Raw genomic sequence first — 16,106 nt, 5'->3', positions numbered from 1 at the left:
TGGAATAATTGATATGCTCTGACATGAGGAAGTTAGAAGAAATGTATAACAGTAAACGATTCATTAAGAACCCTTTTGAATCAGCAACTATAGATACATTTGCAAAGTCTTTTCTTACAATCTGATTAGCCTTTTTTTTTTTTATATTGCAAGTTCACAGGTAGGCGTTTCAGACTCAGGCTTCCCGGATATGTTTGATATTGAAACTTCTGATGAAAGAGCCAGAAGCGAGTCGGAGGAAAAATACCACAAATTATACACCACAAGGGACATAACAGGTTGACCAAAACTACCTCACAAAAGAAAAAAAGAAAGAAAGAAAAAGACACAAATTCAGGTTTGTTTTTACATGTTTATTCACTATCACACTAAGTGCTCCCATTTCAAGATGCATCTCATTGCCTTGCTCTTACACTGTTATGTCGTTTTGAGTTAACAAAGTAGAAAGAAGGCTGTTTATGATCTAAAAGGTGTGTGCCAAAACCATCAGCCCCCTCCCCCTCCCACACCCAAAAAAATATAATAGAAAGGACCAAAATACATGAAATATAAAGAGAATAAAGAGAAAACTGATGTCATGTGCAAGAGCCCCTCCAAGCCACAGTGCTAGATGAGGTGGGTGTAGGGGCGCCTCAAACGACAATGGTCATTTTCTAGTCAGGGGAGGCTGTTGACTCAGGTTTAGCTGGGTCTTCAGGTGCTTCTACAGTTGCAAAATTGGAGTCTCGGGTATAATTAAGGGCAGTGATAAGGCCCAGGGGAAAAATGGATTCTGAATACATGTGTCACTGTTTTTGGGATTCATAGCTGAACTTCTTTTTATTTAAGGGAGGTGGATCTTTGAAAAAGAAAACAGTAACGTTGGACCGGGTCTACTAGACAGGGGTTGGGGGAGGCAAGGGAGCCAGTAGAGTGGAGGGGAGACAGTTGGCTGGATTAAAAGATCCCTCCTTTAGTGCTGAAGGCTAGTACAGAGTTTGAGGATGTTTCAGAGAGACACTAGCTGGGTTTAGGAGTACCGAGAGAACACTAAGGCTTAGAAATAAGCTGAGCAGAGAGCTTCTGAGGAACATCAAGAGGTCCTGTATACATGCTCCCCTCCTCCAATGACACCCCCTGTTCCCACAGCCAAGAAACAACTGGATCCCTAACACACATACAAGTATCCTTAAATCCGCTTACTGGGGCTATGTACACTCAGGCACAGGCTTAATCAAACCACAGGCCTAAAAAAAAAAAAAAAAAAAACTGATTGATCCAACAGAGCTGACCTGGATAAACCCACCCACCCCCAATCCCCACATCAACTCCTCACATAGAACACCCAACCCTTGTCTCCCCTCCTGCAATTCCCAGCCTCCTGTGGGTGGGTTCAGTGTGGAGCTCAGCGGATGGTGTATCTGACATAGGGCACTTCCACATCTTCATCCGTCAGGTCGTTACAGCACAGCTCAAACACCAAGGCTTTCACATGCTTGCCCAGCTTCTTTTTGGACACCTTGGTGACAATCTCCGTCATCCTACAGGACACAGAAGAACACATTTATGAAAATGAATAATACACTTAAATTTGATGTTTCTCATTCTAAAAGAGGTGCATCTACAATATATACACTCACGGCAAGTCCAGTCTCTCTTTGAGTTTGGCAGCAGGCATGAAGAAGGAATAGAGCATGGACACTCCCTGAGAAAGCATGGTGATCTCCAACTTATGCTCATTCTAAGAGAACACAAAAACAAAAATAGTGTTTTGTTAATTGTGCACCAGAAACCATGTGGCGGTTAAGTATAGAGAAGTTGATGAGAACGTACTTTAAAGTAGTCCAGGAACTGTCTGAGGGTCATCTCCTCCCCATTGGGCTGCAACCCTGTGACCTCGAAGCGATCCCACAACGTCCAATCAATTTCGTAGTACTGCAAAAACAAGAGTATGGATGCCAATGATGTCAGTCACAGAGAGACCAAACAAACAGCGCCCAGTTATTGCTGCTCTTTGCTAAAACACATTAAGTATAATATATATATATATATTTCTCCTCAGCACACACTGATACCATCAGCGTGAGAAGGTCAGTTGCACTCACTTACACCCAGGCAGACGAACTTCATCTGCCTGGTGTATCAGTATTAGCATGGCGGGATCATCATCGGAGCTCAAAACATCCTGACAATATTAATATAAACATCTTGAGTATTAAAGAGGAAAACATTTTCCTACAGTAAGGACACATGATATGTCATCATATAGACACCTAAGCAGCCCAAACATTGATACACAGGCAGCTGCCTACCTTGTGTGTTGGAGCAGCAATGGGCTCAGAGAAGGCAAAGAAAGGCAGGGCCAAGTTCATGAAGCCATTCTTGTAGGATTCCAGCTTCTTGTGTCCTCGGATAATCTTGATGAGCTCCAGGCACACCAGACCCACCACTGCGGCCGTGGTAGTGGCGATGGCAGGAATGATCTTGCCAGCGATCAGTTTGCTCTGTATTGGACGGTGATGAGAACCAGCATAATGAAGAAAGAGAACAGAGTTAATTATTGTTTCAAGGAGTTAGAATGTGCTAAATACCACCCAGTCATTAGTGCCGTTTATTCAAAAAGACATTAAGAGCAGGGTATAAGTCACATTAAAAAAAACAAAAAACATTTATATTTCTCCTCAGCCCACACTGATACCATCAGTGTGAGAAGGTGAGTAACACTCACTTACACCCAGGCAGACGAACTTCATCCGCCTGGTGTATCAGTATTAGCATGGCTGTATCATCATCGGAGCTAAAAACATCTTATGACAATAAGCAACCCTCAAAGCGACAATAGAAGTGCTATTGATAACACTGTTATCATTCAGCCACTAGATGTCGCACTTTTCCTTCCCCCAATCTATTGCACTCACGTCACAACAAGTGTTTGCCAGTTCTGTAGAGGATGTAGGAACAAGTATCTAACTGATTCAAGTAAACAGATTTGGAAGATAAAAATGTCCCCCCATGTTCTGCTGAGTTACATAATAAATGAGATAAACAGAATGACGGCTCACTACTTGACTAGTTTGTTACACTAAATTATTAATTCAATCAGCACCTTTCTAAAAGCTCTGTGGACGCATCTTTAAAATAAACGACATAGTCACACTTGTCTACATTAAAAAGTTATTAAAGTCAAACCCATAAAAATGTGTTTCCCCACCTTGTGTCTGTCTGTGGGGGGAATGTCGTAATTCTCTGCTCTCAGGTTGGATGATGCTACAATGAAGTCCATGTGGAAGTTGGTGTCATCATCCTGTTAACATAGGGTGCACAACCGTCACAAAAACAGGACTACAATTAGCGCAGGTTGAGGTTGCATTGAGGACTAACAGCACAGTTGGAGTGTTTACAGATAAATGTAGATATAGGAAGAAAGACTGTACCTTCTCAAAGTCAATGGCGCAAAGTTTGAAGTTGGAAGTCTCAGGAGAAGGTAGCTGGACCTTCAGCTCCTCCAGCCTGGAGTCATCTATATAAAAAGAGATCAGTTGGTCATGTGCATCACAGCATCTGTAGTGACACCTGAATTAAACTTGTAAGCTTGTACATACACACATTTGCATATCTTACCAACAGAGGAATTGCTATTCTGCAGCTCCTGATCAGAGACATGGATTTTAACCCCTGAACGAGGGATGAAGGTCGGCACCTTGACGTCCTGCAAGATCTTAACCACACCTGCACGATCAGTGCTGCCTTTCATGCCGTATGACTGGGCAAACAGGTTGGCTCCTGCCACTACATAGTCCATGTGCAGCTCCTACACAAGAGAGAACTTCTGTCATTATGTTGTGACTAGATTGACAAGTTCAGAGCAGATAATAGTCAAGCAGGAGTACAAAAGAAACATAATTGACCCATACTTACATTGCTAGTGCTGAAATCTAAAGGATGAGGACACCTTTTTGGGCCAGACCAGAAGGGGGCACCGGAGCTGGTTAGCTGAAAGACATACAAAATAAATGAATCATCAAAATAGTCATTAAAATGCAGAACCTTAAAATAAAGCTGGGGTTGGGAATGAATATTTCATGATTGTTCCATGACAGTTCTCATTACTTATGAAAATTGGATTGATTAAAATTGTAAACCTTTATTAGATTGCCAAAAATAAAGAATTGACAGGGGATGAGGGGAGAGAAATGAGAACATGTAACAAAAGGTCTGACACCATCCAGGGCGTTGTGGTTGATGGTCGGTGTTAACCTTAATTCTTAACATACTTATCCAGTACATTCGCATCATCTCAATTAAAAAAAACAGAGCTCTGAGTCAAGGCTGCAAGTACACCCGCAGGAAAATATTTCATCAGTTACATGCCTAAAGCCCTTTTCATAACAAAGGGTTGTACTTACATAAAGTAAATGTGGAAATAAAATCATGCATTTCTCCTTATTGTGCATTGATATGCAGCACTACAGATGGCTTTAACAAAGTAAAAGGATAACATTTAGAATGTTTGACTGCTAGCACAACCAGTCTATTGTGATTTTCATCATGCAGTGAGTTCAGTATGTACCTGATCTGGAGGGAAGTTGTGCAGTAGCTGGCGGATGTTGTTGCTGTATTGGCATTGCCAGTGGTTGCGTGCCCAGGCTACACAGTCAGCCCAGCTGTGGGGGCAGTCTGTGACAAGACTCTTGTAAACAGCCTCCAGCACCTCCACAGGCTGAGCGCCGGGGAGTTTCAGAGTACGCTCCATGAATTTGGGATCTCTGTAAGGACAATGATCATAAACCTCATAAGGTGGTTACAAACAATTAAAGAGCCGTCACATTTTGTTTATGTTGTTTACCCAGCAGGTTCAGTTATAGATTCATTTTAAGCATTGGGATTTTGTTTTTTATCAGGGTTTAAATATAGTCTGTAGTTCTCCAAAAAAGCTTTTCAATATCGAACCTTAGAAAAATAAGGGGACCCATTTTAGCCCTTTTACAGATTGAGAACAGACATGAGGCAAGCTTTTACAAGTACTGAAGAGCTCACAAAGAAATTCCACTAACACATGACATTATCACCAGCTCCAACTATTAATGCAAAGAGAAGTCATTTTGCAAATCTGAATAATTTTCATGATGAAAAAAAAAGCATGTCATATGAGGAACTACAATAATATCACATAATCACTACTGAAGAGCTCACAAAATTCCACTAACACATGACATTATCACCAGCTCCAACTATTAATGCAAAGAGAAGTCATTTTGCAAATCTGAATAATTTTCATGATGAAAAAAAGCATGTCATATGAGGAACTACAATAATATCACATAATCACTTTCATATGAAAAGGAAGGCAACTCACGTCAAGTACTGCAAGGCATTCTCTGGTGGCTGTTTGAATAGTCCCTCAAACTCATCGCGGGCCCACTGAACAAAAGACATGGTTGAGGAGAAGATCATTCATACACTCAACTCACTAAATCAGAAATAAAGTATGTGTCAAACTAAATCATATTGTGTCAATATTGACCCTTTGCTAAGTCTCTGCCCCATAAACAAAGACTGGCCTATCATAGCGTAGCATCACTTCAAAGCCACACTAGCAACTGACATTACACAGATGCTTCATTTTTGTTACAGTGAGTAAGATAAAGGGTCCCTACAGATTGACCTTTTTGTTTAAGAGTAAAATATTTTTTTGTTTAACCAGAAACCGCAGCAATATCTCTCGCTAAACACACAAGACTCCATTGACACAAACAGTAATTTTACAATGTCTTATAAATGGAAAATATCTACATTAAACCCACCAAAACTGCCTGATTTCATCTTTACACTTTAACTATCACAAACTCAGGTTTTTTTTTCTAAATAAACCCTTCGTTCACCATGTTAGGTGAAGCATCAGAGAAGCAGCTGAGGGAATCAGCTTTTGAGGCAGAATTTTTACACATCCAATGTTGGGTTCATTTTGACCAAAGCATAGTTGGTGGAGAGACTAACCAAGTCAGGTTAGATTTTTTTTCATCTCTGTCAACCTCAGATTTAGTTGTATTTATGATACAGTAACATTACTGTTTTTGGAGTCTGGTGTATTTGGCAAAAGCAATACAACTGCTGTTTGGTTCAGTTAAACAAAGGATTTGACCCTTTCACAAAAAGGTCCATCTCTGTAGGGTCCTTACATAATGTTGTCAGACACTTATTACAATCAGCCTGTGAGTAGCAAATACCAAGCACTCATGGTGTGGTTGTTCACGTCTGATCTGTAACGTTATGCTTTAACTTCCATGTTGATCTTTTTAAATCAGTTTTTTTAGGCCGAGTCAGTTTGACATCCTTGGTTTATGCTTCTAACGCATATTGTAGAACCTTTTGCCTGCTCCTTTCTGAAATCGCTTTCTGTTTTACCATAAATTAGATAATATTTCTTCAGGGAGTAGCTTTGACAGCTTGACACAGTAGCAGTGGCGGCAGGGTTAAGCAAAGGAGAGATTGTGGACCTACTGACCTGCAGTGTGTGTTCAATGGCATTTGGGAAGTTCTTGAGCGTACAGATGGGGATGGACTTCTCAGGGGGGTCTTGGCTGGAGCTGTACGACTCTGTGAGGAAGGGGATCACAACCTGGACATTGCCTTTGGTACCCAGAGTACCAGACTCCAGTAAGGGTTTACGGTAGTACACACATCTCCGATCCATGTACATACCTGTACAATGGGCACAAACAATAAAGAGGGTGGTGTATGGGTTCAAGAGTCAAGATCATGAATTACATTTATTAATTAAACAGTCAGTTGTCGAAAAGATTTGAAATAATTAAAATTTCTGTGTCCCTTACGTGCATCAACATTGTCCAGTGCATTAGCCACGCCATCAAGGCTTTCAAAGAAGTCATCGTCATAGACCCTCTCTGTGTCGGGGCCCACCCTGTTCTGGTGACCTGTGATCCTGATGGAGGGGTTCATCTGCTTCACTGCAGCAGCTGCTGTGTCACTCTTCATTTTCTGTTTACACATACAATTGACATTAATAGTGACAACTTCTGTTGACATTCAAACATCAGTTTCACAACTTACCACCTGAAAACCACTACAGTGGTCATATTTTATTGACTGACTTGTGTCACACACAAAAATACTCTTTGCTAATACTAAGTTTTAGTCCTTCAGAATGAAGATATCATCAATAACGACATTACAACAATACTTGTGGCCTACGGCATGCGTCTGGCAGTTAAGGGTTCCTCAAATCACAATTTCTTTGTAACATAATGTCATCCTTGAATGAACTGAGAGCAATGCCATGTATCAATGATAGTGTTCCGATACCAAGCAGTAACTTGAAAGGTCAGTGCATTTAATTTAGCACCATGTAAAATAACCAATACACTAATACTATGACAATGAGCCATTATGACCGCAGGCTTGTTGTTTCCTGTTTTTAATGTTGTATCATGACATCATCCATCTACAGCAATTGAAGCAAGTGAACTCAGAAGCAGTTACAATCAAGAGGAAATCCATATCCAGCACTGCTCGGAAACATGAAATTCAATCGATAAATGGCCAACTAATGTGCACTATAAACTATATCTACCCTGGATTGAGCAAAAATGATACTGACCGTAACATCGGAGGGTCTGAAGAGGAACTGTCTGTTGAGGTTGGACTTCTCTATGGTGTCCATGTCTGTCACAATGACCTCGCCCTCCCCACCTGCCAGTCCAATCATGGCAAAGTTTTTCAACAGCTCGCAGCCAATGGCCCCAGCTCCAACCTGGAATGATAAAACCCCTCTCAGTGAGTAAAGCCATGTTTCACCGTATGCGCCATTGGAAGACACCATTTATCAAACGACATCCATTTATATTGCATAATAGAAAAATATTAGCCTTGAACTATAGAGACGGAGCATGCTTGCGGTACACCTAGGTCAAAACATATTAAAAATATTCAAATATGGTAAAGTGAGAGAAGTGCAGACTAGCAGCCGGGGCAATGTGAAAGAGGCGTGATGTCTGCAGACAGCAGCCTCAAAACTTTGCCTTTCAGGCAGAAGAGGGCTTGAAAATGGTGGTGCCACAGATCATTAACTCCCGGTTCAGATTGTATCACAGATAAGATCAGTACAAAAGAAAAAAGGGAGCAAATATAACTTTTACTATCACAATTGTTTGCCATTGACACTAATTGCCAATCATTGATGATCCATATTGGCATATACAGATCCTTTGTTGTTCGTTACACCATTAGGTCAGCGAGCTCTGCAGGTTTAGATGCTGATTTTGGTATTTTCGTGGAATTTATTGACAATAAAATGTATAGATTATCAACAGACTCCCTTAGCAACAGGACAACAGAGTAGTTGTGTTGGAAAGTTTTCCATTGGCTGACTCACCAGGAAGTAGCGCTGTTTGGCAAGTAAATCCTGCAGCTTCGTGCCAAACACTGCAATCTGCCCATCGTATCGGCAGTTCCTCTGGGAGAAAACGATGGAGACAAAGAAACAGTTTTACACCATTGTTTCATCATCATGTGCATCTGTCCTCAGTACAAGTGTGTGATGTGCTCTGAACACCTACTGGGGCACACTCTTCCTCTGTGAGCTCGACTCCTTCCTCTTCAGTCAGGCACTCCAGGGCATCAAAGTACAGCCACTGCATTATGGGCATAAATTTTCCAGTGCATGCCTAAAAGAAAAATCATTTCAACCACTCAGAAGTCAGTGTAAGCCATTCAAATTTCTAAATGCTATCCCTTTTTTGTTATAGTCATCTATAATGTTTTTTTCTACATTGCAAACACACAATTCAAAGAATAAGGTAATAAAAGTTTGTATTTTTATTGATTAAAACAAATGTTGTCACTTGTAGTTTAATAATGTATTATAAGCTGCTTAGTTATTTTAAATACTATATTATACAACTGTAGAAAAAATGCAACACTACTTTTGTCTTATGGAGTTAAGTTTAAAACAAGTTAGTGCAATACATGTCCAAACATGTCTAATCGAAAACACTAAAACAGCTTCACAATGAAACAGATAACCCACCTTACATAGCGATATACCTAAAAAGACTAAAAACAAAAACACATAACTACAGCAGATACTGTAAGACTGAAACCACCACAATTTGCACAGTGTACCACTGACCTTCATCACTTCCTGTGCAGCCAGACCGCCAATGAAAGCATCGACAGGGGCGAGGTCACCAGCAGCAACATATGACAGCTTTTTGATAAGAGCTTCATCCATCTGCTCCACTTTAGCTGACCCTGTCTGGGCAGCATTAACCTCTTTGGCTAATGTCAATAGCTCCTCACCGTCAGCCTGGAATACACACAGCTCAGCACGTTACAAAATGCTAAAGAAATCTCAATGACTAATGCTAATCGAGTGTAAATGTTGCCATGCAGTTCTGCACAATTATTCATAAGTAATCCAACAATCATTTTTTGCTTCAGGATGTAATGATAGAGGCTAAATTATGTTATTCACAACAACTAACTGAATAATACAACAACACTTGACTGTTACTCTGCCTATTAAAAGCCATTATCAAAACATTGATCAGATAGTTGTGTTTTATCAATACTAATTAAATCAAATATCAGAAAAATCAAGCCACTGGTGGTATATATAATAATAAAATGATCAAGATTTACCCGGTTCCAAGGTGCAGGAAGGTGGTTGTGTTTCTTCTGGTAGGCATGGATAGCCTGGAAGCCCACATGCAGCTGCCCTGGACGCTCGAACTTGGCAAAGTCTGTCAGCATGAACTCTGGCTCAGCCATGGAGGAAGAGATGGATTTCTGCATGGGAAAGACAAACAATAGTGAGGTTGAACTCATTTAAATATTCCTCTGGTGACAGCATCATCAAATAATGTTGTGGCACTAGTATCGTGATGATTAGATGCTGTTTTGCTTATCGGTGGCAATAATGGGGGGGGAAACGCTTCAAAGGTCTATAATGTAACCTTCTTAAAAAAAATATGCTTTTTTTATATAAATTTACTCCCATGTCAATGTGCCATAACTTGGGAAATTGTGGAAACGGCAGCCACTTACAAAAGTGATCTTCTTGGGCATCTTGACCTGGGAGACAATTCCTCCTCTAATATAGTCTGTAAAACCAGTTGTCTCACAGATGCTGAAGGTGTAGGGACCTGGACAGAGAGGAAATAATGTAAATTTGTAACAGTTATAACCACACTAGCCAAAACTTATTTTTCCCTTAAATAGAAATAGGTCTTACCCAGAACTTTAATTTCCACTGGCTGGCAGCCATTGAGCTCTGTCATACCCTGAACCTCTGTGAAGGTGACATAGTCTCCACTCTCAAAGCCATGACGAGCCTCGTCAAGACATGTCACAACCCCTTGATTGTCCTGGAGAAACCAAAAGTGAACAACGTTTGGTTTAAAACAAAATCTGTCTTGAAGCTTGTCCTCAATCTTAATACCAGCGAGTGGTTGGAAAAAAGAAGATTTTTTTTTCTTGGTCAGACATAAGGACTTACCTTGGTTATCATAGAAATCATGGCACTCAATGGCTGCTCTCCATTGCTGTCAAACACTACCATCTCATCACCAAAGTCACAGAACAGCTGGCTACAAAACACAAAGTGAAAATGCACATTAGACACTGACAGACTGTTATAAATCCATGTGAGAGGTAAAACCACAAGAGGAGTCATAATCTTACCCAAACAGACCACGCGTGTCTGCAACAATCAGCTTGATTCCCTTGCTGTGGCATATCTCTCCCAGTTGCTGCTGCTCTTCCAGGGTGGAGTTAGTCAGTACTACCACCTAGGTCGCAACAAAAGACAAATTTAAACACCAATTTTTCCCCCTTTCTTACTGCTGAACTGAAGGGGCACTAGTTTCTACCTAAATTTTTACCTGGAACTTGGTCAGATAGTCTTCAGTGAGTGTTTCGGTGTAGGCGGTCACAGGGACGTAGTTGTTGAGTTCAGCCAGACGGTGCTGACTCACCTCTGCTCTGTTCTTCCCCAGGTCCTCCTCCCGAAGGTAAAACTGAAAACAATATAGATAGAAATTCAGGAAATAACTGATACCCAGTCAATCAAGCTCACGTGCCAGATATGGTAATAAAGGAGAAGAGACACCATGTCCACACAAAGACACACTTTGTGAAAACAACTTCTTTCATACTTAAATAATTTTGGAAGGGTTCTCCATTCACACCGAAATACCAAAAAACACAAAAATATGCTACATCTTTTTTTAACTGCTCCATCTTTCAGTTGATGTCAAATTTTGGAATCATTTAGTCGTGAGAGGCTACCACAATTTAGTCACTCCACTTGGTTTGAGCAGTTTAAACATTTTTTTCTCTCAGCTCTTAATCTACACAATGATTTATTTTGTGTTTCAATATAGTCAAATACACAACCAGTAGCCAACTGGCTCTACTGAGATTCAAAATAAGTGTTCAGGGCGAGTAAGGGAAAGTTAGTTTTGTCACAACTCTGCTGAACAACAGCCGGACATTACTTTGCGGGAATATATAAATATTTAGGAAAATGTGATCCAAAAATAAAAACCATTGACTGTGTGGAAGAAAAGACAAATCGGAGGTAAAGAGCTGGGTTTTTTTTTTTTTAAATGTGCGGACATGGCCTCAGATTCAGATGATGATGATTAAAGGACGCTTTAGTATAAAGATGGACAGCATGTCAAATAAGCCTCAGAAATAAAAATAGACTTCTCTAATTTAGCTTGAATGAGTAAGGAAACTAGGGCAAATACCAATGGCTAAAATAGAAATATTTAAGGGCACAAGGTTAAACTAGGACTGGATGATTACATATGCAAGAAACACTTCTGTAAGGTCACAGAGATCTGTGAGCCTCCTCATTGAACACCTGAGAAGTCTATACACACACACACATGCATCTGTCTGGCCCTAAATAGACACATCAGATTTCAGGGACGCAGGCTGGCAGACCTAAACAATCTCTCCACTGTAATGATGCCCTAAAACAGGCTTTAGCTCTTCTATGATTATGACCCAGAGAGAGGCCACCAACTGATAAATCTGGGTCAGCCCATGGTTAGCAAGGGTGGGGGTGGCTGCAGGCGTCTTTTTGGATGGCAACAATACAACACAACTACTGACTCATAACAGATAGAGCAACACTGCACTTTGGAATCAAGCTCAAAGACAATTGCACATTAGATGTAGCTCCAATAAAGAGGAATGGCTGAGTGAACCACTGTCTGCCTGACTGATTACAAACAATAAAAAGAAAATGCTCTACAGTTGCAAAATTAGAATATCTATGCATGGCTCCACATACCTGAGAGGAGAGGTCTCTCCATTCTGCAACTCCTTGGTCATGCACAGTGACACTTCTAACTCCTCCGAGGATGACGTTCTTGGCAATCTCCACTCCAAGACCTCTCATACCAGAGACAAGGACATTGGAGTTCTGCATTCGCTTCATAGCGTCATGGCCTAACACATAACTACAGAAAGAGAGAACGTACCATTAGTACAACTATGCATTGTTGAACATCTGTGTTTAACAACACAGTCAGTTTTCCTTCATTAGGGCAAAAAGTCCAGAGATAAGACTTACAGTTGTCTGGAGTACAGGCCTTCATCGATCTCAGCATCATTGCCATTCTTAGCCATGCCCTGGGGAAAACAAAGAGGGTTTGCAATCGGTTTGTGCAACACGTTCTACAAAAGTTGTATAGTGTATATGTTAGTACTTACGTTGGCAGGTGTGTGGGACAGATCAGTTCTGACAGAGTTAGATGAGGAGCAGTGGGATCCCGTCTTCGTCTCTGTTGGTGACAAGCGACGCTTCTTGGACAGCGGCGAGCTGGACATCTGTGCATCAACACACACTGTTAAGACTGTCCTATCAGGCACAACAAGCTGCCCCCACATAGACACTAAACTTTCCCCCTTTTCAAGTTTATAATAATTAATTAATAATGATAATATGACTACCTCAATGATTAAATAAAGCAAGCAGACAGGGCAACTTTGTGTCCCTACGTTTATTTAACACAGGAGGTTTTCAAAAAAGAATAAGTTCAAATTAATTTACAAATTAGTGAAAACCCCATGACTCAATGCCATGTTCCATTACTAAAAGTATCCTAGCTAAATGCTACCCAATGCTAAATGCCCCAATGTTGAAGAGAGGATTTCTAGTCCAGGGAGCAGCTGGGCTGGCTGCAGGCCAAACACAAATCTGTTAGAAAACGAACAGAGCCTGGGAAGAGCCATGAATAGCAGCATTATCACTTTTCATGGTCAGAGACGGGCTTGGCATGTTCACTGCCATTGTTCATTATACCGGCATTTAAGGGCCGCAAACACGGTTTCAACAAAAACAGCTGAATCATTAAAACTTCACTGCGGTAAAGTGAGCAACACCTCATGACGGCCTGCAGGTGTGGACACAAGGGCCTCCTCGGTTAAAATAGGATTATATTATCGAATATATATATTTTAATAATACCAGGGTAACGTTACATGATGATTAACGAGATAATCCAGGCAAATCCGGTCACTTGGGGGTAACAAGTGTAACAGGCCGCAGTGCCTCGTAAACATTTCCACCGCTCGGTGAACAATATCACCGACAATTTCCGCATCCAAAGCAGCTCCATTTACGACCCAAAACTCAAACTAAACCGTGTATAAGCCGCCTCACAGCCGACAGTGGGAGCTGGACCAAGCCTTGAACAATGGCGTTAAAGCCGGCTGGGATAAAATAAGGTCACGTTTATAACGGAAACGGCCGTCGAGTCAAAAACGAAAATGAAGGCTGATAGGACATGATACAGCAAAGAGGGCAGAGCTGTGGCCCTCATCCACAACATAACACTCATAACAGAGGATGCGACGTGTGTCGTCCTTTAAGAGGAGGATACAGCAAATAACAATCTGGTTAAAGTGAGGCTGTGTGCCACCAATCAGTCACCAGAGAGTCGGGACATTAATAACTTAAGCAGCAAGAAAACACCAGCCTGCAAGTCCCACCAGTCAGGTTACCAGCCCGGCCGAGGCCTGCACGTCCCCTCACCACTTCACCAGAGAGGAAACGAAACGAGGGCTGGATGCAGACGACACCCAGCGACCCTGCTTGGATTAAACACACAGCTCGACGTGTCAATGCGTGGACAAAAAACACCAGTTCAGCTCTCAATGTAAGAGAGAGAGAGAGGGGGGAGGATGTGTTAGCCATTACACTCGTGTCCACTGGTTCCTCCTTCCTTACCAATAATCCTTCTCGGTTCCTACCCAATGCGAACCCGCTCCTCTCCCGCAGTGTCTAGACGTGAGGAAGGCCGATGGGTTAAACTCGACGACGGGGCACAAAGGAGAAAGAAACGCGCTGCGGGGCTACAGGCTGCTCTATACTGTCGAGTCACTACGTCGATGAGCAGAGAGTCTCCTCTGGAGTTGCGTTGCTGGCTTCGCGACTGCAGACGGGAACAAAACCAAAATGGCAGCTGGGGAGAGAGAGAAAGGGGCGGAGGCTGAGTGACGCAGGGGCTGAGACTCTCAACAGGGAAGGGTGGCGCTGAGCACGCTGCCCACACGGGAGGGCCGCCCATTGGCTGCCACACATGAGCCTCAACCCTCCCTTGCAAGAAGAAGATGCATGTTACTGTACAATGAAGCACAAGGAGAACCGTGCACACATGTATGTAGCAATTACTCTTAAAAAAACACTGAGTGTTTTAGGTTATTTTCAACATAAAGAGCAATTTAAGGTGATTTAAATGTGGTTTAAACTCAGGGGTACGTTGACACAATGCATCCTCACATGAGAGGCTTTAACCAGACTAGACGTGATCTCTGCAACCACATTTGGTCTATTGTGGTTTGAAGAAATCCTGCTTTTCCTGTCTCCAGACACACACATGGGCAGCTGGCGGTGCCTCAGTGACGGCAGACAGGTACGGCACTAGGCAGGCTGCTGGCCGGGGTGATGCTGAGCGTCGGGCCCGGGTACGTTGAGGTTAGGGGTGAGCTCTCCTTACAGAGGAGGAGGGTTGGGGGAGGGGGTGCCTTGCAAAATGACAAAGGCCCAGAGAGAGAGAGAGAGAGTGGGCCGCATATTCTCGGGGACACATGTCGAGGGGGGTTCCCCCTTTTATACACCATTGCTGAGAGATGGAGGAAAAAACAACACAATTAATCCATTTTATCGCATTAATGTCACTTCTCAAGTTGCCAGGAGGAGAAACCAGAAATGTTACGTTACTGTGGCAACGCAATCACCGACAGCCCTTATTGTCACGTTCAACAAAACACAGCTATCGAGGTGAATGTGGTGAGTGGGCTCCAGGTACGAGGCAGCCCGTGTCTGCCTGTGAACTGTTCCCATGTAAGTTGGTGTTTGTAGCCTCCTAGCTGCTCGGCTAACGGTCTTCATCACACACACACATCCCCACAGCAGCTTCTACACATGGAACGTTCAAATTCAAATTTATGGTTAACGGCTACGTTCCATTGGGTTCTAAGCGACGGTTAGCCGAGGCGCACGGGGGAAAACGTTCAGCTAGGCAGCAGCAGCTCGCGCTAACGAGTCCCAGTAACGCAGATCAAACGACTGCGTAGTTGTTAGCTTGTGTGCGGCTAGCTTTGGAGCTATCTAGCCACCCAACCACTTTTTCCCTACTTGTGCCCGCTATGTTAGCTAACTAGCTAATGTTAGCCAACTAGCTGAGGCTAACACTACCAAAGGCGAGAGCTTACACAAGTGTGCAGAACTTACCACATCCGATATTACTCGGCCTGATCTGTAGTATTAAAATCGGCTTGTATTTAAAGCAAGAAATCTGACAAACAATGTGAGAATTCAACACTGCCGCTGATTGCGAACTGAGCCGTGTGTCGGGGTGGCGGGCTCTGTGTGAGTTTTTTCCGCTGGACGGCTGCCTGACCGGCTGTTCCAGAACCGTTTCCCCTCACTCTATTTCAGCTCAAAGCAAAGCAAAGCAGCAACATGTGCACGTTACAGGCACAACCACATCCCCGTCCAGAGGGTCCACCGAAAAGTGTTTCCAATTGATTCATGGGGGGAAACAATGTCATCTGCTTCTTTAATGTTCAACCACACCTCAAAGAAGGCA

General features: G+C 42.4%; 1 protein-coding gene and 2 non-coding genes across 4 annotated transcripts; all 3 read right to left on the bottom strand.

Moving 5' to 3' along the window:
- Nucleotides 1-332: 332 nt before the first annotated feature.
- uba1 (ubiquitin-like modifier activating enzyme 1) lies at nucleotides 333-15,964 on the bottom strand. 2 transcript variants are annotated; one of them, XM_054608482.1, is made up of 26 exons: nucleotides 15,749-15,964; nucleotides 12,724-12,840; nucleotides 12,584-12,642; nucleotides 12,302-12,470; nucleotides 10,881-11,015; nucleotides 10,681-10,787; nucleotides 10,496-10,586; nucleotides 10,232-10,364; nucleotides 10,045-10,142; nucleotides 9,640-9,786; nucleotides 9,128-9,304; nucleotides 8,556-8,663; nucleotides 8,372-8,452; nucleotides 7,598-7,750; nucleotides 6,813-6,978; nucleotides 6,485-6,681; nucleotides 5,336-5,400; nucleotides 4,550-4,745; nucleotides 3,898-3,972; nucleotides 3,601-3,790; nucleotides 3,414-3,499; nucleotides 3,191-3,283; nucleotides 2,292-2,483; nucleotides 1,813-1,914; nucleotides 1,620-1,720; nucleotides 333-1,520 (listed from the first exon to the last, which is right to left on the bottom strand). In XM_054608482.1, exons 2-26 carry the CDS (start codon nucleotides 12,838-12,840, stop codon nucleotides 1,385-1,387), a joined length of 3,174 nt encoding a protein of 1,057 aa, XP_054464457.1. In that variant the 5' UTR covers nucleotides 15,749-15,964; the 3' UTR covers nucleotides 333-1,384. The 2 variants fall into 2 exon arrangements, with proteins under 2 accessions (XP_054464457.1, XP_054464458.1); XM_054608483.1 differs by lacking the exon at nucleotides 15,749-15,964 and adding an exon at nucleotides 14,243-14,510.
- Nucleotides 2,033-2,153, bottom strand: LOC129100432 (small nucleolar RNA U6-53/MBII-28). The gene has a single exon (XR_008531666.1). It is a non-coding gene; the product is annotated as a small nucleolar RNA U6-53/MBII-28 (small nucleolar RNA).
- On the bottom strand, nucleotides 2,656-2,776 carry LOC129100433 (small nucleolar RNA U6-53/MBII-28). The gene has a single exon (XR_008531667.1). It is a non-coding gene; the product is annotated as a small nucleolar RNA U6-53/MBII-28 (small nucleolar RNA).
- Nucleotides 15,965-16,106: the final 142 nt, after the last annotated feature.

The sequence above is a fragment of the Anoplopoma fimbria genome, chromosome 12 (assembly GCF_027596085.1).
Source record: "Anoplopoma fimbria isolate UVic2021 breed Golden Eagle Sablefish chromosome 12, Afim_UVic_2022, whole genome shotgun sequence".
NCBI classification, from domain to species: Eukaryota; Metazoa; Chordata; class Actinopteri; order Perciformes; family Anoplopomatidae; genus Anoplopoma; species Anoplopoma fimbria.
Note: the sequence above shows the minus strand (reverse complement) of the source record. Positions and strands in the feature narration are given on the sequence as shown.

Coding starts and splice junctions, on each gene's coding strand:
- uba1 (XM_054608482.1), bottom strand. CDS start 12,840: ATGTCCAGCTCGCCGCTGTCCAAGAAGCGTCGCTTGTCACCAACAGAG. Junction 5,401..6,484: donor CCATTGAACACACACTGCAG/GTCAGTAGGTCC, acceptor TCTTTTGTTCAG/TGGGCCCGCGATGAGTTTGA. Junction 1,521..1,619: donor AAAGAGAGACTGGACTTGCC/GTGAGTGTATAT, acceptor TGTGTCCTGTAG/GATGACGGAGATTGTCACCA.